Below are 24,453 nucleotides of genomic sequence, written 5' to 3'. Positions count from 1 at the left end.
ATCTATGTGAGAAATTGTGACAAAATTAATTTTTATTCGTAGTCATTTTTCTTTAGGTTTTTGACAGCAATGTGTATAGCTGAATAGTATTAGGATACCACAGCCAGGGAAATTTTGGGGGTTTGGATACTGTACAGATATGGATGTAATCCTGCCTACATTTGTGCTTGTGTGTGTGTGTATATGGAGACAGAACACAGTACATAGCAATGCTGGATTTTTTCTGTCATAGAAATACAGCTATTTCAAGGGTGGGAAATAAGAGTTGCGCACAGTACTAAAACTCCAAGTGCAGAAGAATTTTTTTTTCCAAAATATGAGTACTGTAAGAAATAAATATGGTTACTGAGGTTGTAAATCTGATACTGTGGCTGGATATGCATGTGAATGATGGTGTTCTGGGAACTGCGTTGCTCATTAAGAAGGCAAATCAAACAAAGAGTTGGCACATAGATCAATATAAGCCATGAAAACAGCATTTAGAACTTCTCTAGAGGTATGCAAACTCCAATAACTTAAGCTGTTTAGCTGCTGTGTAATGAGTTTTTGGACTGTCTATCACAGCCAACTGAAGTCTCATGAAATTTGTATATTACTGTGTACCGACCTATATCTTCTCATAACTTCTGGTCCTGGCATATAACCTGGAGTTGCTGTAGGTGCAACTGGCTCGACGTAGAGTTTTGCTGAGCAAATGGCATTTCCTTTCATGTTACTGGCAAAGACAGTATAAATTCCTTCATCTTCAGGTAAAACAACAGGCAAACGCAGACTGGCACTGCCGTCTTGCAGAACTTCCATGTGGTAGCGCTCTCCATGCCTTATGCGCTTACCGTCTTTGTACCATGCAATCTGCAAGGAAAGAAACAGTAGAATGCTATGTAAGCTCTCCTAAAGACAAAGATCCAGTAATCACCCATGCATACAACATATTACAGCTTCCTATTTTTCAGCTGATGCATAGTCACAGCCCATATATATGTGTTAACGTTAGCATTTTTACTTGAAATAAATAAGACTAAAGTAATATGTTTTCACAGTAGCCTGAAACATGAGTTTTGGAGCTAGAAACAGATATAAAGCCCATTGTGATGAAGAGCAAAGTGACCTAGACCAGACTTGCTACTGTGTTCCCCAATTATGTGGGCTAACTTGGAGATACTCAGAAGCAAGACCAACTTAACTGGTAAATCTAACCTACCTCTGAACTGGCTAACCAACCTAACACTATTCTATCAAGGGACAAAACAAAAATTCAGCTTGACATCAAAACAAAAGACTAGATTTCCTTTGAGATTTGCTGTTTTCTATGCAGAATGTAGAATGTCTGACAATGAGATGCTAAGGGATTTTTCAAGTAGAGTACCAGATGTTTTTTTAAATAGCTTAATGTCACACAGGTTTGAGGTACCTTTGGCAATGGATATCCAGTCGTCTTGCAATGGAAAGTAACTCCTGTCCCTTCAAAGGTTCTGTAATTCTTTAATCTTAAATCAAATCCTGCTTCTATAGCTTCAGATTCAGAAATGTCAACCATCATCTCCTCTTTGTCTTCTTCAAGAAGTTCATCTAAGGTGGTCTTAATAATTCTGAGTTCAATTTCCTTGATAAGTCTTTCTTCAAAAGAAGAAATATGGAATTCCTATACAGAAAAGCAAGGCCATTAGTTCTGTGTGTCAGATAATGACATTGTAAAGAAGTGATTTGTACTGGTAAAATGGCAGTATACAAAATGAGTATGGAGCGGTAGGCATACCTCATCTTCTACAAAAGTTCTGACCATCACTGTATCTTTCGCCATTTTCTTCCTAATTAGGGCTTGTTCTTTTTCATATTCTTTTTCAAAGTCACCATATGAAATAGCTGGGGCTACCTCAGCCACTTTAGGTTCCTGTACATATGCAGTCACCTGAGTTTGGTACATTGTTTCTTGTTGCGATTTTATGTAGGCTTCATAATCAGCTAAGAATTAAGAACACATTAATTTTGATAAGGTTTTGTGGTTTTCACTTGATTGAATAAAGAAAATAAGTACAAACTTATTTTACTGGTTTTAGTGATTCAAGCAGAGTTTCTGTCTGTTCAGCCAATAAAATACAAACAGCAATAAAATACAAAGACTGAAGCCCTCAGATGACCTTTATAAACAGATAAATATTTAGTTATTCTAGTTCTCAAAGTAGAAGCACCTGTAAAGCCTCTTTTACACTTGCTTCACCACAGCTCTGTCTCCTGCAAACTGTCATGCATTTTTACGAGGACAATTGAAAAAAATAATTCTTGTCTTCCTTCCCTGTAATATAACAATGTATTACTTCATTAACCTCCTTTCCCCACATCAGTCTCTCAATGTCTTATGTTATGTAAACTCTTATGGACATCAGCAGAAGATGGTTCCTATAGCTACACATTCCAGCAAAGAATAAAGTCCTTCAAGAACCTGATGTCAAATACTCTGTCTTGCAGAAACAGCCACCAGATATTTATGTTTCTTGAATTGACCAAACTAAGGGGCAAAGAATTTGCAGCACAATTTAAAGTCTTTTTCCCATTTTAAAGTTAATTTTAAGAAATATTTTCCCTACTTCTTTAATCTACAATGTACCTTCTTCTAGTAAGGAGACCGTTGCAGAAGCTTCTCCATGTTTATTACGAACAACAATTGTGTATTCTCCGGCATCGTCGGCAAAAGTCATGGAAATTTCAAGTTTGCATTCCCCGGTTTCTCTTTTGTAACTCACTTTGTATCTATAGAAAACATAAAAGTACAAGCCTTCTATAATTCTGATGAACAGACTTTTTAGTGAATTTGCTTTTAGTTATACAACTAATCAGAATCAGTTCTAACTTGTGCAAGACAAAAAAAGGGAAACTTTTGCAGGCAATTCTCACTCAATGAATCTGCAGAACAGCGTAGGCAAAGTAACCATGCTGAAACTAAAGTATAGGTCTGCTTTCTTTCTGTTGTCACTAAAATAAATGGGATGCAAACAGCAGTACTGAAATACTAGAGATCTAGCTATCAGACACAATAAAATGGTATATGCTGTGTGCACAGAGTTTGTCCCTATATGGGTCATTATAACATGATATATTTCAAGAATCTTACAAATGTATTTTTTTTCTCAGCTAGAAAGTGTGATGCTTTCTCTAGACAACATTTGCACAGACAGAATGCAAACATTGCATAGGCAGAATAAAACAAATGCAAAACTTCTTCCTGATTTGTTTTTAAGGATGTGGAGCATTTCTCGTTTTGTGGTCTTTTGAATATTTATATTTTAAAACTTAGTAGCCTTCTAAAGTCTCACATTAAGACATGATCCTATGATTTTTCCATTTCAAAAAGAAAATTTAACAGAAATCAGTGATGCTATTTGGCTTAGCATCAGTAAGAGAATAAAAATTATGGTACTGTCATTAAATATGCTTAAAAATTATGTTTAAATAGCTTTTGTGCATTGCTTTCAAAGTACCTGTAGCCAGTCGTTAGAGGAACTCCACCTTTTTTCCAGTAGACATGTGGCTTTGGGTTGCCCCCTACTTGGCATTCAAAAATAATGCTCCCACCTTCAATTAATTTATGTACTATGGGTTTTCTTATGAAGAAAGGAGGTATGGGTTCTCCCGATACTTCCTCTGCTGCAGCGGAGACATCTTCCATTACAATGTCCTTTGTCTCCACATAGCTGAAATAAGATTCCAGTGCAGGTAAGTGAGCTGATGTTTGAAGCTTTCATAAACAGAGCACAACAAACTAATGACCACAGCAGGAGCAGTCTGTTTAGGAAAGTAACTTTACCGTTTCTCTTCTGTAACAGCCTTCTCAGAAATGGTTTCTCGAGTCTCAATTTCTTCTGAAACTGCAAGGCAAATATGATATAGTGGATTTTAAAATACTTTAATAGTGCTTAAGCAGTGAGTTTAGCTGACATGAAGAGAGAGAAGGTTTAGTAGTTAATTGGCTCAGAGGGCCACGTACTTCCACTGAGGAAGCAAGGTTAAGAGTCTCCATTGGCCCGTAATTGGCCTTTTCCTCATATTCTTATAGCCCTGTTACTAACAGCCCTGGAATATAATTCAAGGCATACGTTCTACTTGGGAGCTGACAAAATGTCTAAGTTACATTACAAGTGATATGCAGTTAACAAAATCATAGTCTTCCTACAGTGATAAATATACTTACCTTTCACGTATAAGTGGCAAGATGTGCTGACACTCCCAGCCTTATTGGTAGCAGTGCAAGTAAATCTTCCACTGTCTTCTGCAAAGGCTTCACGAATCACAAGGCGAGCAAGCCCTGCTTTGAAAGTGATCTGGAAGTCCATTGAGCTCTCAATCTTGTAGTCTTCCCTGTACCATGTCACAGTAGGCTGAGGATGACCAGAGATATGGCACTCCAGAGTGACAGATTCACCTTCAGTCACGGTCTTATTTTTGAGGCCCTGTATGACAAAAAATAAGTATCACAATCAGTATATATTTTCACTACTAAACAGACATTTAAATAACTAAAATCTATTTGAATGGAATATTTAATGTCTACTTCAAAACAGTGTTCTGTTCAGCAGTGTATCCAAGAAAAAAGAAGCATTTTCCAAAGGGAAGTATTTGAAACTGGATTTGAGATCTCTGAACATTACTGTTATTAACAAGAAAATGAAAAGGTAGGTTGATGTTTATGCAGATCCTGTTAAGAAATTGTTTCACTGCAGCAAAGGTCAACCTACTATGTGACATAATTGTGAAGAATCACCCCCATAACAGACATTCAGAATACTTTGTATCAGAGATAAATTGTATGGCTGACTAAGTCTAATACAGAGTTAAAAAGATTAAATAAAGCCAAATTTTCATGGTCAGGTTTTCAAAGATGAAAGTTAGAATACAAAATGAATGAAAACATAATGTAACCCCCCCAATCTACATACAAATTACTTACTGAGACTAAGGTGGGTGGAGTAGCAGGGATTTCTGCAGGTACAGGAACTCTGGCAGTTTCTGTCACCTAGGTTGTTTAAAGCACAGTTAATAAACACCTAACAAAGCCAAGGACATAAACAGCAGAATTTAGATAAGAAAAGAAATTAGGTAAAGAGAACTCTTTGCTTGTCATAGGTAACTATTAGGTCCTTAGAAGGATTTGTGTAAAACAACAAAGAGATAAAAGTCAGCAGAATGCTGTAAAAGTGGAAAACTGCAAGGAGGAAACAGCAAACAAGTGAGGCTATGCTGCATTTTTAAGACGAAAGTCAGTCAATGTGATGGAAATTTGCTTAATAACATACCTTTGCTTCACCTTCTTTCCGCAACACCAAGTGTTCTTCCCGCACTGCTTCACCTTTAATGCTTACACCTGTCTCTTTTTTAGTCTCAACATCATAGCGACTTTTATAGGTGTCAGCAGCCTCTCCAAAGGGAAACTGTGGAGGGGCAACTGGCTCTGCTTTTATCCTCACTTCATGTGGCTTTAGTTGAGGTGGTTTCACAGGCTTGGTGATCTTTTGCACAGCAGAAGTAGCTGATAACTCTTTTTCCAGAGTAGCCATGGCAGATCCAGCTATTGAAACCTAGGGAACAGAAGAGAAAGAGTTACAGCTTTGTTGTTCACTTGTTTTCAAAGGAGACGGTGTATTTCTTAAGCAGATTGCATATGCACCAGTTGCTTCCTTAGTTACTTATTTGTTGACACTGCAAAATCTATATATACAAAAATGAATTCTAGTTTTAGATTGCAATAGTAGAATACCGGAGATATAATATCCTTTATTGTTTTTTATGTGTCTAACATTCAAGTATTTTTGCTTTTTTTACTTTAGAATTTAATTTTTAAATGATCAAGAAACTCTTAAGTGCAACATCAGAAATGTCCTCTAAATTTTAGCTTTCCTTTTAATCGGTCTGATACAGCAATAAACAATACTACTAATTAAATAACTGTCAGTGAATAAAATAACTGAAGAGATTTCAAAATGTTATTTTAGGTGTAACAACTTTGGAAAACATACATAAATCCTCAAAGACAAAAATATTTTAGGTAATTTTTATAGTGTTTAATTACGTTTGAGGGAAAAAACAGTTCATTTTTAAAGTCCAGGTGAAGAGAGAAAGTATGCTTGAATAAGAAAATTAATTAAATGGGAACTTTTAATATTATGTGAAGGAGTCTAACAGAAGAATGGAAAAAATAACATTAAAAATGGATGGTGTCATATTATGCAGTCTGGATTTTTTCAGTTTCAAAAATTAGCTTAGTAAGTTGTAATCTGCAAGAAAGAAAGAAGCGCTGTTTCCAATGTGCTAGTGAACTGATGCACATAGTAAGATTGAAGAGGGATACTTCTGCTCTTTAAAAAAACGTAAGTTGCATGACAAATGTTTATGATTTCACTGTATGACACGAAGTATTGAAGCTACATCCTTAAACAAATTATAAGCTTGTTTAAATAATTAATAATTACAAATCACATTTTAGCAGTTCATGTGTCTATTTACAGCACTGTTCTTTATTAGTCAAACAAGCCAACACAAACAACTGTAGTGAGCATACAACCCTTCTTCTTCTTCGGAAAGCACCATACTGGAGTGGGAGGAAAAGCCAAATGGAATGGGTGACCTACAGGATATTATAAATGAGCATGCTGTTCTTCTTGGATACAGTTTTCACTTCTTACCTCATATGTATGATCTGGTTTAGGAACAGCAATTTTGGAGACTGTAAAGTGAGGACTTGCTGTGCGGGGTCGCGGGTATTCAACGTGAATGGTTTTCTCAGTTTCTGCTGCTCTTTTTATCTACACAAAGCAATGAAAAAAGTTGTTGAGAATGTGATGCTGTTCTCCAAACTGAAACAGATTTCACTGGCACATAGTTTTTGGAAAAGAATGCTATGTAAACTGAGTCTAACCTCTGTTGATATATGAACTTCCTTCTTTTCAGCAGCTGAGATATGTTTCTCAGGAGGAACAGTGACAGTTTTAACTTCTTTAGTGACAACATGACGTTCTGCTGGGGCCGCAGCAACATGGTCTGTTACAGTGTGCTCTTTATAGCCATATTCCAAAGTTTTCTGCTTTACATAAGCTTCATCTGCTTGTTCTGGTTGCCAGGGTGATCGGACACGTGCCTGATCAACTGCAGCAACAACTGTAGCTACAGCTTCGGCCCTTTTTCCAGCTTCAGTCTACAGATAACATTGACAGAATTTATACAAATATTCATCATTATGTTAAAGGCTTGCATATATGGCAAATACTTATAAATATAATGCTCGGTAAAGTATATTCCAGACAAAGAGAGTGTATGGATATGCAAAAGTAATAATGTAAACATCAAATGTGCTCCCCCATAAATACACCTCAGAGTCAGTAGATTAAAATATAGACATATTTTTTTCTAAGCTCTATCTATGCATATTCAGAACATATCTATCTATGCTTGTGTGCTTTATACATATGAATATTTGCACGCAAGCTCACTTTTAGTCACATTTATGGCTACTTGTCTAAGAGTATGGCAGGTACGTAAATGTGCACATAATTTTAAAGTCAGTATGCTCATCAGCTCCATATAACTATTAGATGCTACTAAAAATGTAGAGAATGTGTCTAGCATCTGATGTGAATTTATTTACAAAGGAATATACCCATAAAAATTTTTAGCACAGGCATATCTGTTAATTCAGTGCTAATCTATTTTAAATGATTTTACAAAAGAAGGAAAACTGAGCTTTCTGAGAAACTGGAAATAATGCATTTGTACCAGGAGTTTCATTTGTTCCTAATAACTGATAAATACTGTCAACTTCTATGTTATCAGGGTCCAAATTTCTGTCCAGTCAGCCAACAGTAGGTAATAGGATGATTACCACTACTGTTTATTATTACTGTCACAACTGATCTGGATGTAGCAACAGACCATATGAAACGTATGCCTTGTAGATGGGAAAAAAAACCTAATAGACAATTTCATGCTGATTTTAAAATCATTATCACCTTAAATTAAAATAACTTAAGTGAGGCCAAAATGTGATTGTTTACAGAGATTTTGTTTTACTGTTAAAGTAGTGTTTAGGTAACAGGGACCTTTTATTCAGTATCACTGCTGATTTCAAAATCATTGTTTATACCAACTTGAATTTTGCCCTAAATTTAAGTCATCTAACAAGTAACTGTAATCTCTTAGCAGTCTGACTCCTCCGAGTGAGTTTTATGTGCTATGCTTTTAATAATATTTTATAAAAGTATTTTATAAATGTACCATACTGTTTCTAACAAAATAGATAGGCTTTAAATAAAAGCTGTTGGCAACTACACTACTGTTCCACATATGGCTGTACTACAATAGAAAAGCTTTTCTACTGTGGCAGTTCTACCAGAACAAAGCAGTGTCAACAAGTGTCTGATTGTCAGAAGTAATAAACTGGACAGACGTGAATGGGTGTTAAAGTTTGTATTGTACAAAGAACAATACAATTCAAACCTTAATAGAGAGAGGTTGTTTCATCTGACAACCATAAAATTGCAAGGAATCATCTTGTAGAAAAAAAGATTGCAGAGTCAGAAATTCGAACAAGTAAACATTACTTGAAAGTCATTGGTAGGGAATAGGCTTTCACAGAGAAATCCGACTGTAGTCTTAAAAGTGGTATTTCCTAACAGGGTGAGACATAAACCTCTTTATCACCAGAAACTTAACCACACTGTCTCTGTTACTTGACAATCATCCCACTTAACGGTACGTTATCAGGACTTAATTTGAGGGCGTTCTACTGTACCCAAGTAGCTCTTGAAAGGTGAGGTTTGCAGATAAAACAAATTGTAACAGTGCATTTCACATCTGCAACAGCTATATTCACCTGATCATAAGCTAGATGAATTTGTTCTTGCTTGGCTGTAATTTCTTCTCTAGTTCTGGACACTGTGACTGGTGCTTTGGTTTTATCAGTGGCAATTATTTTCGGAACTACAGTAGTTTTCTTAGCTTCCTTTTTAATCTAATTATTATAGCAGAAATAAAAGTTTCAGTTACATATGATCTTGAAAGATATTTGAACATGAGAAAACATTTTGGAATGGGAACAGGGAAGGAGAATTAAGGGGTTAGATCTTTGTGCACTGCACACAGCTCTGTATTATATGTATACTGATAAGTATTGTTACACCCTGACACTTATTTAAATAAAAGTAATGATTTAAAAAAAAAAGTTAAAATGCATTTCAGGAGTCAGTCAGTCCATTCCAAAGGTCAGTCAGAAGAGAATTATGGCCATCCTATTAATGAAAACAGTTAGGAGAGAAAGAGATGGAATAATATAGTCTAATTAACAGTAGTTCTAAAAGTTTGTAAGTGGAATAAATCTTAGAAAAAATGAGCTGGAAATGTATAGTTAGTATTTTTTGAGGGATACATAAGGTTTGTAAAGAAGAGAGGATAAAAAACCAAATATGGTTGTAATAGTGCTATTCACCTTTTCATGGGTTATGCTCACTTGTTCTTGTTTGGTAGCAATTCCTTCTTTACTTTTCGATACTATGACCGGTGCTTTAGGTTTATCAGTGGTAATTACTACCTTTGGTACAGAAGGTTTCATATCTTCCTTTCTTATCTAGTTTTTATGGTAAAGAAAAATAATAATAATCAATTATGCCTGTTGTCAAAATGACACATTTTTGGGGGGAAAGTGGGATAAGGTTTCAGAATGTATATCAATGAGAGAAAAAACATCACCTGAGAAATGGAATAATTCCTTTGTACAGGCCAAGTTATAGCCTATTTTATATGCTAGCTGAACGAAGTGCATTCAAAGTCATTAGCATACTGCAGTAATCTGTGTGTGAATTAGAGAAGAATATTCCCACTTCCTAGTTAATTGTGATATATCATCGTTATGGTTTGTACAAGCTGTTTGCATAAAAATGAGTATTACTGACTTAATATTTACTCTCATCAGTAGATGGAACTATCTCATCAGTTACTCCAACAAACAATGGTTCCACAATATGGTCTAGGAGATGCATTCAGTCCTCACACAAATATGAACTTTATCAAATCAAACCCCACACGCAAATATTGTCTCATGAGAGATAACCTTTACAATATTTCTTCAGAAATCTATCTTTAGACAAAAATCAAAGGTCATTAAGCATCAGATGAAATTCTGACTACCCTGGCAATAAAAGCCATAATGCTCAAAGGATCTGTAGGAAGGGCAGCTGCACTCTTCCTCTGTAGACAGAGCTGCTATGAAGTTAGTAGAACTGGACCTGCAATGCTGGGCCTGTATCTGAAATACCTTGCTTTATAAAGTCTTCATTTTGTAATCTTCTCTTCATAAAGAAGCAGAGCAAAAATATGTAGCACATTTGATGAAGAATGAGGTTCTATAAGCTTATTAGAGTATAACAATGAGTTAAACATCTCTAATGTTTATTTACCTGTTCATGAGCAATGTGCACTTGCTCATGTCTAGTAGATATTTCTTCTCTAGCTCTTGATATTCTTTCTTGTTCTTTGGCTTTGTCTGTGGCAATTATTACTGTGGGTACTGGAGTTTTCTCTGGTTCTTTTCTTACCTGGATGTTTACAAATAAAGAAATTTAAATGATATATTGTTTAAAAATATAAGGTATGTGATTTTCGATACATTTGGAAAAGAGGATACAAACGAAAGGGAGGAAAAATATCAAACTCTGGATTTCAAAATCATCTAGTCTGGAAACTGCCATAACAACACAAACAGAGTTTTTATAAAACATATAAACACCTAGCATAAAAATAATAAAACATTCCGCAAATGCTTGCTTTGCTACTGAAAGCAGTAATAAAAGAAATTGGATCAGAGAAAAACTGTCCTCCATCATAATCAGTTTGAGAAAGCATAGGATATTAAAAACAAGTTTTAGGTAACTTTCATTTTGCCAAGAAGTTCGGATGTAATCTGTACATAAATATGCAATTTTTTTTGCCCAGGTGGATTTCTGTTTCTCAGTACTTTAAAGAAACACTTTCCTCCTTACGCATTTCAGGTGGAATACAAATATAACATTTCTTTATAAAAGTTGGTCTTCCATTAAATCACATTTGTCTGATAAAACACATGCTAAAATAATCTTAATTCCAATCACTCATCAGTATTTTCAAAATTTATCTCAATGCAGAACGAGTTTTTCCTCCTTTTTCTGACCCACTGTGCTGCCAACAAACAAAGCAGGCTACAAATGGCAAGCTTAGAAACAAAATCAGAAAAAAGTTTGAAAATTTAATAGGTATTTCCTGCATGTCAATTCTTTAAATGATTGAGAATAATATCTAGTAAATCACCATACGATATATAAAAAAGCAAAATTTTTCTAGGTTTATGTTTTGCAAGTTTATCTATCACAGTTAGGTATTAATAATAGAAGTGAAAGAAGGAAAGACACTCATCATCAAAGACAGATAGGCGAATGATAGCAATGGAAACTAGAAGAGTGAACATATATAAAAGGAAAAAATAATATTAGGTGTGTCATTTGTCTTGTTCATAGGCTTGTCTTTTTAGATATTAGATTTTTTGAACAAGGCAGGGTATGACAATCATAGGTAACATCTGTATTCACCTTTTCATGAGAGATGTGCCTTTGTTCTTGTGAAGTAACGATTCCTTCTCTAGTTCTCGATATTACTGTTTGTTTTGTGGCTTTGTCACTGGTAAGTACTACCGTTGCCTCCTTTCTCATCTGATTTTTATAGCAACAAACAAAAAACCAAAGTCTTAAAATTCATTTTAACAAATTGATCATCAAAAGAAGAGGAGAAGGAAAAATAAGAGAGGAATGCAAGTGAAGGAAAAATACTAAGGGAAAATTATTCTATTCCTAGTGGGGAAATTATAAATGAGATATTAGAGGGAAAACTTCATTAGTGTAAGAATAATGTTAGAGAATAAATGACAAGGGAGAATACAGGATCACTTTCATAGAAGGCATTCCTAAACTTAAAAACAGTTTAAGAATAATTATTTCAATCCTGCTATGATGGAAAGCAATGGAGTAAGCGATCCACGAGCATTCCTTTACAGTCCAGATGCTCTATACAAGTATGCATGCTTTTGCAGTGCACTGGGTAATATCTTGTTAATTCCTCACAGTGAATCATGCCTTGTTTGCATGTTGGATGAAGGGATAAAAGGGAATTCACAGAATGTTTGTGCTCTATTTCTACCTGCTCCCGAACAGGTTGAACGTGGACTGCAGTCATTGCTGTCCTTTTAGCAGTTTGCTCTACAACACCTGGAGCTGGTTCTCTCACCATGGCTTGATCCACAGCAGCAACAACCGTAGCAACAGCTGCTGTTTTTTCACTGTCCTTCCTCACCTATATTAGTTACATCAAAAGACATTTTTTCATGTTTTGCTTACATTCAGAAGCACAAAACAAGTACAGAGACAGAATGTTGCAAAGAAGCATTTAAATATTTGCAGCAGAACTCTCTCAACAGCAGATACACACACATTTCAGCCTCTCAGATTCCATTTAGCAGATCTATTCAGCAGTGGTGAGTACACACATAGAGCAAAACCAATGCTCTTTCTAAAAATAAGAGTTTACCTCTCTAGCACCAGCCAAGTCACCAGCAGCAGCACCACTAATGGTAACTTGTTCCTGGACCCCATATCTCCCCTCCCATCTTTCTTCAGTTCTTATTTGGGTAGCGCTTGTAGATACTCTTGTTTCCTTCATCTGGGCTTCTGTGGATGCAGCATATCCTTCCTGCTTCCAAGGAGGAAGGACTTCGGCCCCAGCTGTTGTCACTACTTGTGTTTTACGGATTGGAGATGGAGATTTCACTGGTCTAATAGGTGAGGTGGAGATTCTTCCAGCAGGAGAAACCGACCTAATGAAAAAATAAAGTATTAATATAATTAATGTAGTGTCATACAACGACAACTACATAAACAACTTCAGCCTGAACTTGAATTCACTCTCCATTCAGGGTATCTTCAGTACTTTGTAGATTGATTTTTTAAAAGTTTTTGAGGTGTTCTACTTGTAAATCGTATTTACCTGTTTTTAACATGCCTAATGTATGTTTTTGTCACACTCTTAACTGTAACACATCTTTGTGGCAGCTTAGTTAGATTTCCAAAAAGAAATAAGGGCAAATGACAAAGGGCGTTTCACTCAGGCACATATATTTAAAATATAAAAATACATCATTAGTTTCCATTTGCTCTATCTTCATTCTCCTAATAGGAATAATATAAAAGGCTTACAGGCTGTGAGCATTACCTATTACATTTGTGGTCCAGTCTCTGTAGATAGACAAAATGATTAGTGTAACTGCTCTTTGTAAAAATATCACATTGCAGCCACCTAGCAATAACATAACTGTATCTACTCCTGCAGCATATCTCATTTCCATGTGTCATCCTTATATGTATGTGTTCAGACTCCAGGCCAGCTTCTGATCAGGGCCTATATTTTTTCCCATACTTACTTTTGGATATCTCAGCCATAATAATTGCTAGCCACTTGGAAAGTGCTAGTTTCTAAATTTTGATATTCCAGAAATTCAATCCCAATCCTAGCACTTAGTTTTAAAGCATTTTTCAAAATGCTTTAACGGGCTTTCTAACTTAGATTTTCTTTGAGAGGAATTTTTTTTCAGCTGTATTTCCCAGATAACATTAAAAAATTGCAGCAGTAGGGGGCAGCAGCATCATAGTAATTTTTAGATTAATTTTCTGATGTGTTGTATGTGTAAAAGTGGTTTGACTAACAGGGCAGTACAAACTTCTAGTTCCATATGCTCTCTAGATGGCACTATTGAATTATTCTTTCATCTATGGAGTTATTGCTAGTTACTATCAATCCATTTCTTCCTGTCCTTGCAAGTTATTCTCAATGGGGCAAAATTCACCAGCAGACCTAGCTCTGGCAATTTAAATGGGGCACTTTTGAGCACTCAGTTTGGAGACATTCCTTCCATGATGTTGGTTCTTCAGGGTGCTGAAACTGTAGGACTTCCAAAGCAATTTTCTCTTTACCTGCCTCTCAGCACAGACCTCCTGGGGTCTCCCAGACCATGAGCTCTGCTCTTCAGAGGACTCACTTTCCCTCTCAAGACCCTTTATGCAGCAGAGCGAAGCTTAATTTTTCCATAACGACATCTACCTTGCCTACCTTCAAAACATTATTTCTGCAGTCATTACTAGCACACACATAGAACACGAGTTCCCATTTTTTTACATATCCTTCCATTCTGTTTGCCACCCATCAGAGGGTCTTTGCTCTTTTCTCTGTCTAAAGTCATCAGGGCCAACTGCTCTACTGTTTTCTTCTCTTTCATCATGAATGTGGAGCTTTGAGTGCTACTTCAGCTGTATGTAGAACAATCAAATGGGATTTATTCTCTAAAGGATTTTCTTCCAAATGGGATAGAAAATTTACGCAAGAGACGTGTACTTCTATAGCAGTGGCAAATATAGCACATTATAGCTCACTGTCAGAATAAACTCAGTATTAAGTCAGTGCATTCTTCCATTTTATACTACGCTTTTGTTCTACAGCATTACTGCTATATGTGAAAGTGATTCAAAAAGCAATCTGGTTCGGAAGAATAATAAGTTTACCTGACTGGTGAGGGTGTTGGTGCTCTGACATGTCTTACAGGTGATGGTGATTGTCTAACAGGCGATGGTGATTGCTGTCGTGCCATTTGTGCTTTTGCAGCAATTATTGGTGGGGTTGGTGATTTTGATGTAGGTCTAGGAGGCATTCGTGGAGGTGCTTTGTGTGGAAGCTGTTGTGCTGTCGCACCTTCTATGACCATTTCAACACTTGTCAGTGATCTGGCATCAAAGTGGGCTTCAGTCTTCTACAATGAAATCAAGAAAACAAGTCAGAGATACTGTAGAAGTAATCATCCACATTTTAGCCTTACCTGCATTGTTTTTGAAAAATATACCTTTTCAATTCTGGCTTGTCTTGTTTGTGAAATCTGAGCAGTCGAAACAATTGTCTTTGTCTTTTTGGCAGGAACGGCTTCTTCCTCGCCTTTTGGAAGAGAAAACATGGTCAGAAGAATTGCTTATGGCAGCAAACAATAAGTAGTTGCAGAAATAAATGAATGGTCAGTTCCAATTATACACAAGTATATATAAACAACAGAGAAAGAATTAAGCAACCATCTGTTTTTCTTGAGGTATCTATAGACAGATAATTGTGTAAACAGTTGAAATACTATTTCTGTATTACCATGTCATTACAAAAAAAAACCAAAACAAACCAAAACAAAACACGTTTATTGTAGATTCTTCAGAAACAGTCCTGGATCTCAAATGACTACACAGTCTGGAAGCCTGACTGAGGTGAAATCCAAGCAAGACTCCTCTGGGTAGAATGATTCACTGCTACAATTCTCTAAGAACTGCCTTCATCCTTACCAGGCTCATTTACAAGACCATGTACAGTTATGCAGTCTAATATATCTATTCTATCAAAGCCAGCTTACAAATATAACTTTGAGACATCTACAGAACAAAATGAGAACAACTGAAAGTATCCCACACTTTTTTCTCTCTATTGTATCCTCAGTTTAAAGAAGACCCATTCTGAAGAAAAAGTCCTTTTAAATTCTCAGACAAAAATCTTTGGCAAATTTCACCAAAGACACTGCTTTTTCACAGCAAGTTAATAACTCTTGAGAAAGAAGTTGTAAGTGAACTTATTGATATAACTTTGATGAAGTGGTGCATATTGTACCATTACAACAATGAATGCTCTCTCATTTTCATGGCTTACAACTTCAACTCCATTACCTTGAATTAGCAATTCAGCTGTTGAAGTAGCACGTCCTACATTATTTGTGGCATTTACTGAATAGGTACCGGAGTCTTCAGGATATGCTTCTGCAATTATTAGGCTGTAAAGGTCTCCTTCTTGTAAAATTTGAAAATCGGGGGAGCTTTGGATTTCTACTCCATCCCGATAGAACTTCACCACAGGTGTAGGGATTCCAGTCACTCTCACGTCAAGTCGAACTTGACTTCCCTGCCTTGCAGTCATGCTCTGTAGTCGTTGTGAGAAGTTTGGTGGTGCTGTTCCAGCTGCAGTTTTATTGAAGAAATAAATAGAAAAACAACAATGTCTGTTAAAAAGAACTGTAAGGGCTAGATATTTTCATTACTAGAAGTGCACAAGGTCTATTTCTCCTTCACATGCTACTGACAGATAATACTACCTCCTCAAGCATTCAAAACATTGAGTTGACTTGCCAAAATGCAAACACCCTTAACTTTTTTCATGTGTTTAAAATGTATGATATTTCTGATTATGCTGATGATTGCAAATATTTCTAGAAATAGAGATACATTGATTATAACCACAGGTAGTAAAAGTGCAGTCTCTTGTGTATGGCCCTTTATGTGAGTTGTTGTGTTAAATATCATTTATATCATTAAATATCATTAAGGGTTCCATCCTGCAGAACTTTATCCTTTCTTTTATGTGTAGTCTGAATGTAGCCAGTGTGACAGATCACATGAGAAGTACACAGGGCTAAGCCAGAAGTTTGTAGTTGCGATTAAGAATTTATAAAATCAAGATAAACTTTATACACTAAAGGTGTAAAGGGGACTGTTAGAAATTACTGTTGAAAATATATGCTGAATTCTAGACTGCTTTAGGAAAAGGAATTTGGTTTGCTATTTCTCTGTCGATCATGTACTTCAAATCCAAACTTTTTTCATTATCTGTGACACTTCTGCTATTGGTCTCTTTCTCACATTGCTAGCAGAGAGAGGTGCCTTTCTTTAGCTGCTTGATACCTGTGACAAGTAGCTCAGCAGTACTAGTTGCTTGCCCAGATCCATTGGTGGCTTGTACAGTGTATCTTCCACTGTTTGCTTCTGTCACGGTGGGGATCACCAGTTTAGCGCGGCCATCACTAAACGAGATCTGCACACCGGGCAGAGTTGCAGCAGAGAGAACCTGGCCATCCCGATACCAGCTCACCTCAGGAACTGGGAAACCTAAAGAAAAAGGAAGACCAAAAGGAGATTAAAATGCTATGAAATGCCAGATATCCAAATTACCATAATACTCACTCATGTATACACAGTTATAGTGGAGTGTAATGACATAGACACAGATGTATGTTTATACATCCAGTAATAGAGTGGTAAAGGAATTTCTTTTTAAAAAGGTCTTTAAAATACACAGAGCAGTAGGACAACTGCATAGGCTACAGCACTTAGGAAATCACTTCAATAATGAGTGGACCATAGTGTTTGGCAATACTGTTGAGGAATAAAAGCTCATCAAAATTATGAGGGCGATGAATTAGTGCATGTGAGGTATTTACTTATTTATTTATTTGCTAGTATCTAAGTAGTATGGCTTATTGCTAACAAAACTATCCAGTCCAATAGTTTGGAATTGTCTGCAGTCACACCAGACTTGCTTGGGAATGTTTTACATTTTACTCATAGTTGAAAAACTGATTTTTAGATATATGTAAAATAGAAACACACACAGAGAAAGAGAATGTGGCCAGTTTTAGAGAGGATTAGAAATCAAAAGGGTAAAAGTACATCTAAACATTGTTAATTCCACAGTGGAAGTTAGCAAACAGCCCTGATGGGGCTGGTATAATTCAATTTTGTACTATTGGTAGAGGACAACTTGGGCTTTATCACCATAAACATAGAGTATCCAGCAGATCCCACTGACTTAATCCAGGGCTACATGTCTTCAACATTTGTGCAAATGAGTTTCAAAATCTTTTAAGCTAGGCAGCCAAAAATCATGTTGTCAATAGTGAATTTCTTGAAATGTTGCCAAAATGTTTTATTTTCTTGGTGCAGCATCATACGATGATTAGCAAATATGGGGGTTTGTGTGATAGGCTGAACAAGGCCTACATTTTTAAAAATGGAGTCTATTTTGATGTCTCAAACTGGTATGTTCAAGGGATGCAGAGTTAGATGCCATTTTGAAAATCTGAGCCCAAATTCATATTAAAAGAAACTCAACTTCACAAATTTACGAGCACTCTGCTAGTCCCATGCCACAGAGCTGGGGACTAAAACATAAGATCTACCTCAGATTATAGATATTTTTGCATGGACTCTGTGGAGTAGGGACTTACTTTTATATGTGCCAAATTACACTATGATTTGAATATTAATTATTAGGACATTCTTTTTCATTTTAAAACTGTCCTTGAGGCTTTTTGAGCTTTATTGCAAAAAAGAAGAAAATTAACCTCAAGTGCCTCAACTTAACTGCTTAAGTAGTTGAATTCAATGAAATTGTCCTGACAATGACGTAAGTGACAGGAACTGCCAACCTGCGTACAATCTGTGCACTGCTTTCAACAATATGCAGAGTGTAAAGGCTGTCTTGCATTGGGTAACACCTGAAAATACCAGTTCAAAGAAGGTTAAGCAGGGTACAGGCTAGTTCCTTATGAACAAATTCAATACTTGATCAGTACTGTGGAGACATGAGGCTGGACACAGTTCTAATGCCAGCAGCACTGCAGACTTTCTTGACAGTGACGTGCTGTCTCATGTCCCCTCAGTCACTGCTCACCCTGTAGAGCTCCCCCTGTGACGATGTCCAGCTGCTCTGGCTTTTACTGCTTTTAACCGTGGGGTCTGTGTGCTCTGCGCTTTCTGAGCGCAGGGAGAGGTACTGGTTATTTTTTTTTCTGATACCAAGCCTTTGTAACGTGGCATTTAACTCATGGTCTGATTCATTTGTTCTAGTTTACAGACTGCAAAATTGCATCTCAGGTGGTTGCTAAGTGCTTCTTGGTACTCTTAGATAACTGGGCTCTTCACGTTCAAATTGTAGCTCTGTATTAATACTTAACTTGTATGTAAAAGGGCAGTGTTATCAGAGATAAAAAGAAAGTCTGAATTTCAAATTCATGATAATTCATGACAGATAGGAAGGGCAGACAATGCAGCAGAATAAAGCTGTGTAGTCCATTATTTCTGCAACTAGTTCAAGAAATAAAACTTTCATATTTTTTCTGCATTAGAAAAATGAAATGCCAAGCCACTGTCAGATCTGTCAATCTTGGTGGATACTTCTGGGGCAGGAAAGATATTCCAGAATCTCACAATGTGAATAAAAGCTAACAGGACATTGCCTCACATGATGTTTGGGACTAAAATACAAATATGGTATATGCTATTAGAAAAACTGCTGTATCTCTTCTTAGTAAGAAATCAAGTTTCCCTCCCATGATATCACACAAATGAAAATAGCCAAAATCACACATTGAGCCATAAAATTAGCATCCTAAGTTCTGATGATATATTTATGTATTTGTAAGAATAATAAGTATTGTAATCATCAGTGGAAAGAAACTTTTCACAGAAATTTTACAGTGTACAGACAACAAGAGAAGGTCAGGGCAATTAACTGAAGAGTAGAGGGCCAAATAACTGAATAAGGCATGAAAAAATATCATGGATGTAGACTACAGGACATGTTCAAACACCTTGTGTGGGCCAGTATTATCCAAAGAGACCAAGGGATGAATGACAGTGGACTATAGATGTCAGAGATCTTTATAGTTGGACAGATCATGTGTTTGCACCTGTCACAGAGCATCTGGGTAGTGTTTTACGGTATGTGGATCATCACATTGCTAATGCCTGTAAGACAATATAATTCCATCAGTAGGAACACATGTCATTTCTCATTAGTCACTGCTGAGGTCAGAGGCACTCTTAGAACAGGGTGTTGGTTATCTGGTCAAGTTATCTCGGGGGTTTGCGTGCAGTTTTGCACCAGTGTTTTAATAGTGTTCAGACCAGCAAAATGAAGTACCCTTTAAACTTATGTGGCAACTTTAAATTGCATCAACAACTTAAATTATGTTAATCCAGCCTTGTACTACCATCAGGATCACCATACACATCTACTATCCAGCAAACTAGGGTTTCCTACCCTTTTCAGTGGCCACATGGACCTAGATTTTGTGCTTTTAACCCCCCTGCCAGAACTCTGGAATTCAGTAAACTCAAGGGCACAGAAGGTAGAAATATAGCTTAGCCAGAGTAAGTCTTAGCACTAGGTCAATGAAGAACTAGCATATGCCTTGCCTTTTACACCTTGACTCCTCATTCTCTCTGATCATCATCCAAACAAGATTACTCTTTCTGCACCCATATGGAGTTCCCTTATTAGCACAGTATGTATTTTTATGTATACATTTTTAATGCTATTTCCCCCAGGTTTTGATGATTGTAACATACATGAGAATTAGACACGAGTCTCATTGGCAGGATGATTGGCTATTGCCTGGGAAGCCTTGTAACTTTATGAGGTATGTTTGTGGATACCTGACAGCACCTCACAGTGCTGATCAGTACCGTATGATGTGGATATGTAGTCACATTTCAGCACTGATCTTTACCCATTCAGATCAGAACAAAAAAAAAACAAAACCAAAAAACCCAACAAACCAATCTTGCAAGAATGAATCAAAACCTTACCACTAATATGAGCCTCAAAGGTTGCGGCACTACCCTCCAGTGCCACAACACTTTGTAACGGCTGCGTAAATGTTGGTGCTTTTGTCGTCATCTTTACAGGCACTCTGAAAGCAACAAAAACATAATTAGATATCAATGGTGAAATTTTTATTATACATCCTTCTTGCTAGATTTTAGGAATATTTGCAGTTATATTCATGACAATTTACTCTTCTCAGTTTTAAATCACATTGACCTGGTGAAATGTGAAGACTGTAGGTTTTGACAAAGTTGTATAGCAAATTACTCTTAGGGCACACTTGGCTGAATTGGATGTGAAACTGTTATATTTAGTGAAGCTGTGATTTGGCATTACAAGTACGCAGCAGAGACAAAGTTCTGCTTGACCCATTGCATGACCTTGTGCAGGTCATCTAGCCTCTATTTGTCCATTAACCTCCTTTACCTAAAGAGAAAATAATCTCCATGTAAAAATTCTTTGGAATTATTTGAAAATGTTTTGTTAGTGCAAAGTGCATTCTCCAGCAAGAATACAACTAGGTCACTAAGCAGCAACTGAAAAAATTGTGAAGGTCTACAATCTATTTGGCTTTTAATAATTAAAAAAGTGCCAAGAGGGTCTCTTTTAAAAGCAGTCTGCAAGTAGTGAATAATTTCATTTTACACAGAAGCATATTGGCATTAAAGACACAGATAAAATTCTGCTCTTTCTTAGAGAGTATCTCAGTGGAATTTTGAATATGGGAAGACAGCCACCTTTGAAATGTGAGCTAGGATATAAGGTAGCCACTGACGCTGATGGTTTGAACAACTGCAGATCCATGTGAAATCTGAAAGAAAAGTAGTTTGTTTTCTATTCCTATGCTACAAGATCCTACTTTGAAATAGCACACTGCCACTCGAAAAGCATCTGTATCAGGAGTATTTTATATTTGCATGAACATATTTATTCACTGATGTTGAATTGTGCAGGTTTTTAAAATGTAGCTAGTATCTTCTTAATAGTGTCATACATCTATTGAAGCTACAATTTTTCTCACTAAAAAATTCCCCTGAGAGCATATCATGTCTTACCAAACAAGGGTTAACCCCATAATCTTTTCAAGTCAATCTCACTCACACATTTACTGTTGTTTACTTTGCCTTTTGTGCCTGATTTTGTGACAGTCCCAGGCTTAACTTAAAAATTGATAAAGTGAAGTTTCTTTCACTATGAGCCAAATTTATGCCGCATTTCAAAGGGGTGAAAATTCTTCATGAAATGAGTTCCTTCACTGAAATCAGTGCCTGATGCCTACATACAATAAGTGCATAAGGGCAGAACTGAATATTGTATTGTGATTTTGAGCTGCTTTTTATTGCCTTTACAGGTTATCTGGATACTTGTTCCAGCTTGACAGAGGAACAGCCTTTTATCAAAGATTTTCAGCTTCGAGGGTGGGGGGAAATGAGTTCAAATTAGAAAGAAATGACCAACATTTCATCCTAACACAATACTAGTTCTCTGAAAGGAAGATGAAGACAAATATCTGTCTCATGTATTTCACCAAGATCTACTTCAGTTATGTTTTGAAGCTCAGTTAAAATACATGGAAATAATCTTACAATATAATTAAACATTATAAAAGCTTATATATATGTAATTTCCTGATTTGAGAATAGATTGGAAATTATTTAATTAAGTAGAATTGTCACTGAGTTCACACAAAGTTTATAGATTTTATTGTCTAGGCAAATTTCAGTGATGAAGATCTCATCTTATAAGGCTTTTTGTATAATTAGAATTGAAAGTATGCATCTGAAATGTCATGTTCCAGAAATAACCTTCCCAGCTATGAATGACAGCAGACAAGTGTTCCAGAGCTGCCATGTAATTGATACCTTAGCAGTTGATTCCCTTAAAAAGTCATCAGCGCTTAGCTGATACCATATGCATTTTATCAGAGCTATTCTTGGAGCTTCTCGGTTTATCTCTCAGTAGCATAACCTTGAACACTCCCAACAGAAAGGAGTTCTGAAGTTTCCATGCACTTCAAATCTTAATTTATATAGTCTTTAACAATGAATATACTGGAAAAACTTTTTGCCGAGTGTTATCAAAACTTACTCCCAGAAATTTAAGACATAATCTTGCCAGAGAATTTAAGTATTCCATGTCTATACTCTGAAACCTATACCCCCTGTAAGAAAATTAATAAATAATAGATCATATCAGGATTATTAATGACTGATAAAATACTTATTACACCAGCAGAAACATGTTACTAACCTGATCTCTCAAAGTGCCTGTAAGAGTGGGCTAAGCCCAACGAAATCTTCTTGAACGACGTCCTTATCCAGAGTAAGATTTTTTTAGACAATCCCAGCATGAGAATTGTAGAGCCTCTAATCATAAAAACAAAACTACACAGTCTTGACAGTGTAGTTTTGTTTTTTTGCAATCCCTACACCCGAGGCGAGGCGGGGAATGCACGACTGCTCAGAAGTGCTAACATAGTTGTTTTGCTTTATATACCCCAGCTCTGCTGACAGGTCTGCCTCATCATGTCAGTGCCAGTTCTGATTGGTTTCCTAAAAGAAAGTATCTTGTGAGAGGGGATCCACTCTGTGTAACCATACACCACATGTTGGTTTGATTGACAATGCTAATTTTGGAAGCACAAAAGGGATTCACTGAGGAAACATCATCTGTTCCAAAGATTTTGATTTATAATTAGATTTCATTTATAATGTGCAGTTTAGAAGCCGTTGCAAATTTCCTAAGTCGTAAGCACAAGACGAAGAAAGTAACAAAGAAACATTTTAGCAGAGGATACAGACAAGTCAGAAGTAGTCATATCAGCAAGATTCAGCCTTACTTTCTTTCATTATAAAACATCCAAGAAGCTACCAAATGCATCTGTCAATCACCAAGTAAATAAGTAAGCTGAGCTCAGACATGTGGCTGCACACTGTTAGAATACACTGTTTAAATTATCTTTTTCCATAACTTTGAATTCTAAAATTGTGTTTGGTAAGATATAGATTTGGCACTCTGGGGTTTTTTGTTTCCTTCACAGTTTTTCTGTTGGATGTTCCAAGCAGTTAAGCTTAATAAACAATAGCATACAAAGTGCAGAAATACAAATTTTGTGAAATTAACACAGACAACTACTGTAATTTCTAAAATAGCAGATTTTAAGTCTAATGGCTTTTTTCTAGACCTGTGGAGACCTTGTGCAGACCACAGAATTAGTCATCCATTGAATAGCATATTAGTTGGTGAACTTCCACTAGTCCAGCTTGGTCACTCTATGCAGCTAATTGTACCATTAGATTGGTTGCCTCCGAAACAGAGGTCAGAGTTAGAAGACTACTCTCATCTATAGCTGGAATGGGAGGTGTTTTGCCACACCACCACATCTGCCTGTTTCCATTTTTGCCTTCTTATTCAAAAAACCTTTTCCTTCCCTATGAAGCGGGATATATATAACACATATCTAGCACACTCTTTAAGCACATAACTGGCTCATACTTATGTGCTTAAAGTCAAGCATGTGCTTAGCTGTTTTGGTAAATGGAGGAGTTCAGTCTGCTGTTACCAAGACCCACATTGAAAAGGATCTCCCAGAGGATACCTAGAGAAGTAAACACAGGCTGGAATTTTGTACTATGAGCTGCACTTACGTGTGAAAACAACCTGAAAGAAATGTCCAGTAGGTGCTCCATAAAATGCCAAGGAGAGAGAATGCCACTTCTGTGATTCCTGCAAGGGGGTATTATACTATAGTTTGCAGATCTGCCAGAAACAAGAAAGGACATATTGCTGTGATCTCATAAAATAACTTTATAAATTTGATCTGCCCTTCAACTTATGCGTCCTATAAGGTGTCAACTTTATGGCTACACTTGGCATGCAGCAGTAACAACAGCAACAGAAACTGGAGGAATACTCTCTACACTCGTACTATCTGGA

General features: G+C 36.4%; 1 protein-coding gene across 1 annotated transcript in view; it reads right to left on the bottom strand.

The window, feature by feature from the left end:
- The window catches only part of TTN (titin), a 244,973-nt gene extending 221,971 nt beyond the window's left edge, over positions 1-23,002 (bottom strand). The window contains exons 1-23 of the mRNA XM_030019102.1: positions 22,768-23,002; positions 20,499-20,602; positions 16,812-17,015; positions 15,804-16,091; positions 14,951-15,039; positions 14,616-14,860; positions 12,592-12,877; positions 12,205-12,357; positions 11,601-11,720; positions 10,437-10,574; positions 9,470-9,607; positions 8,858-8,995; positions 6,908-7,183; positions 6,675-6,794; positions 5,289-5,570; positions 4,943-5,008; positions 4,187-4,445; positions 3,803-3,863; positions 3,477-3,689; positions 2,606-2,748; positions 1,757-1,962; positions 1,412-1,642; positions 608-852 (exon numbers count right to left, since the gene is read on the bottom strand). Coding sequence (XP_029874962.1) covers positions 608-852; positions 1,412-1,642; positions 1,757-1,962; positions 2,606-2,748; positions 3,477-3,689; positions 3,803-3,863; positions 4,187-4,445; positions 4,943-5,008; positions 5,289-5,570; positions 6,675-6,794; positions 6,908-7,183; positions 8,858-8,995; positions 9,470-9,607; positions 10,437-10,574; positions 11,601-11,720; positions 12,205-12,357; positions 12,592-12,877; positions 14,616-14,860; positions 14,951-15,039; positions 15,804-16,091; positions 16,812-17,015; positions 20,499-20,589 — 3,992 coding nt within the window. The 5' untranslated portion in view covers positions 20,590-20,602; positions 22,768-23,002. The remainder of the gene's footprint in view (positions 1-607; positions 853-1,411; positions 1,643-1,756; positions 1,963-2,605; positions 2,749-3,476; positions 3,690-3,802; positions 3,864-4,186; positions 4,446-4,942; positions 5,009-5,288; positions 5,571-6,674; positions 6,795-6,907; positions 7,184-8,857; positions 8,996-9,469; positions 9,608-10,436; positions 10,575-11,600; positions 11,721-12,204; positions 12,358-12,591; positions 12,878-14,615; positions 14,861-14,950; positions 15,040-15,803; positions 16,092-16,811; positions 17,016-20,498; positions 20,603-22,767) is intronic.
- Between the last annotated feature and the right edge of the window lie 1,451 nt (positions 23,003-24,453).

The sequence above is a fragment of the Aquila chrysaetos genome, chromosome 6 (assembly GCF_900496995.4).
Source record: "Aquila chrysaetos chrysaetos chromosome 6, bAquChr1.4, whole genome shotgun sequence".
In the NCBI taxonomy this organism is placed as follows: domain Eukaryota; kingdom Metazoa; phylum Chordata; class Aves; order Accipitriformes; family Accipitridae; genus Aquila; species Aquila chrysaetos.
This window is presented reverse-complemented; position numbering and strand designations above follow the sequence as displayed.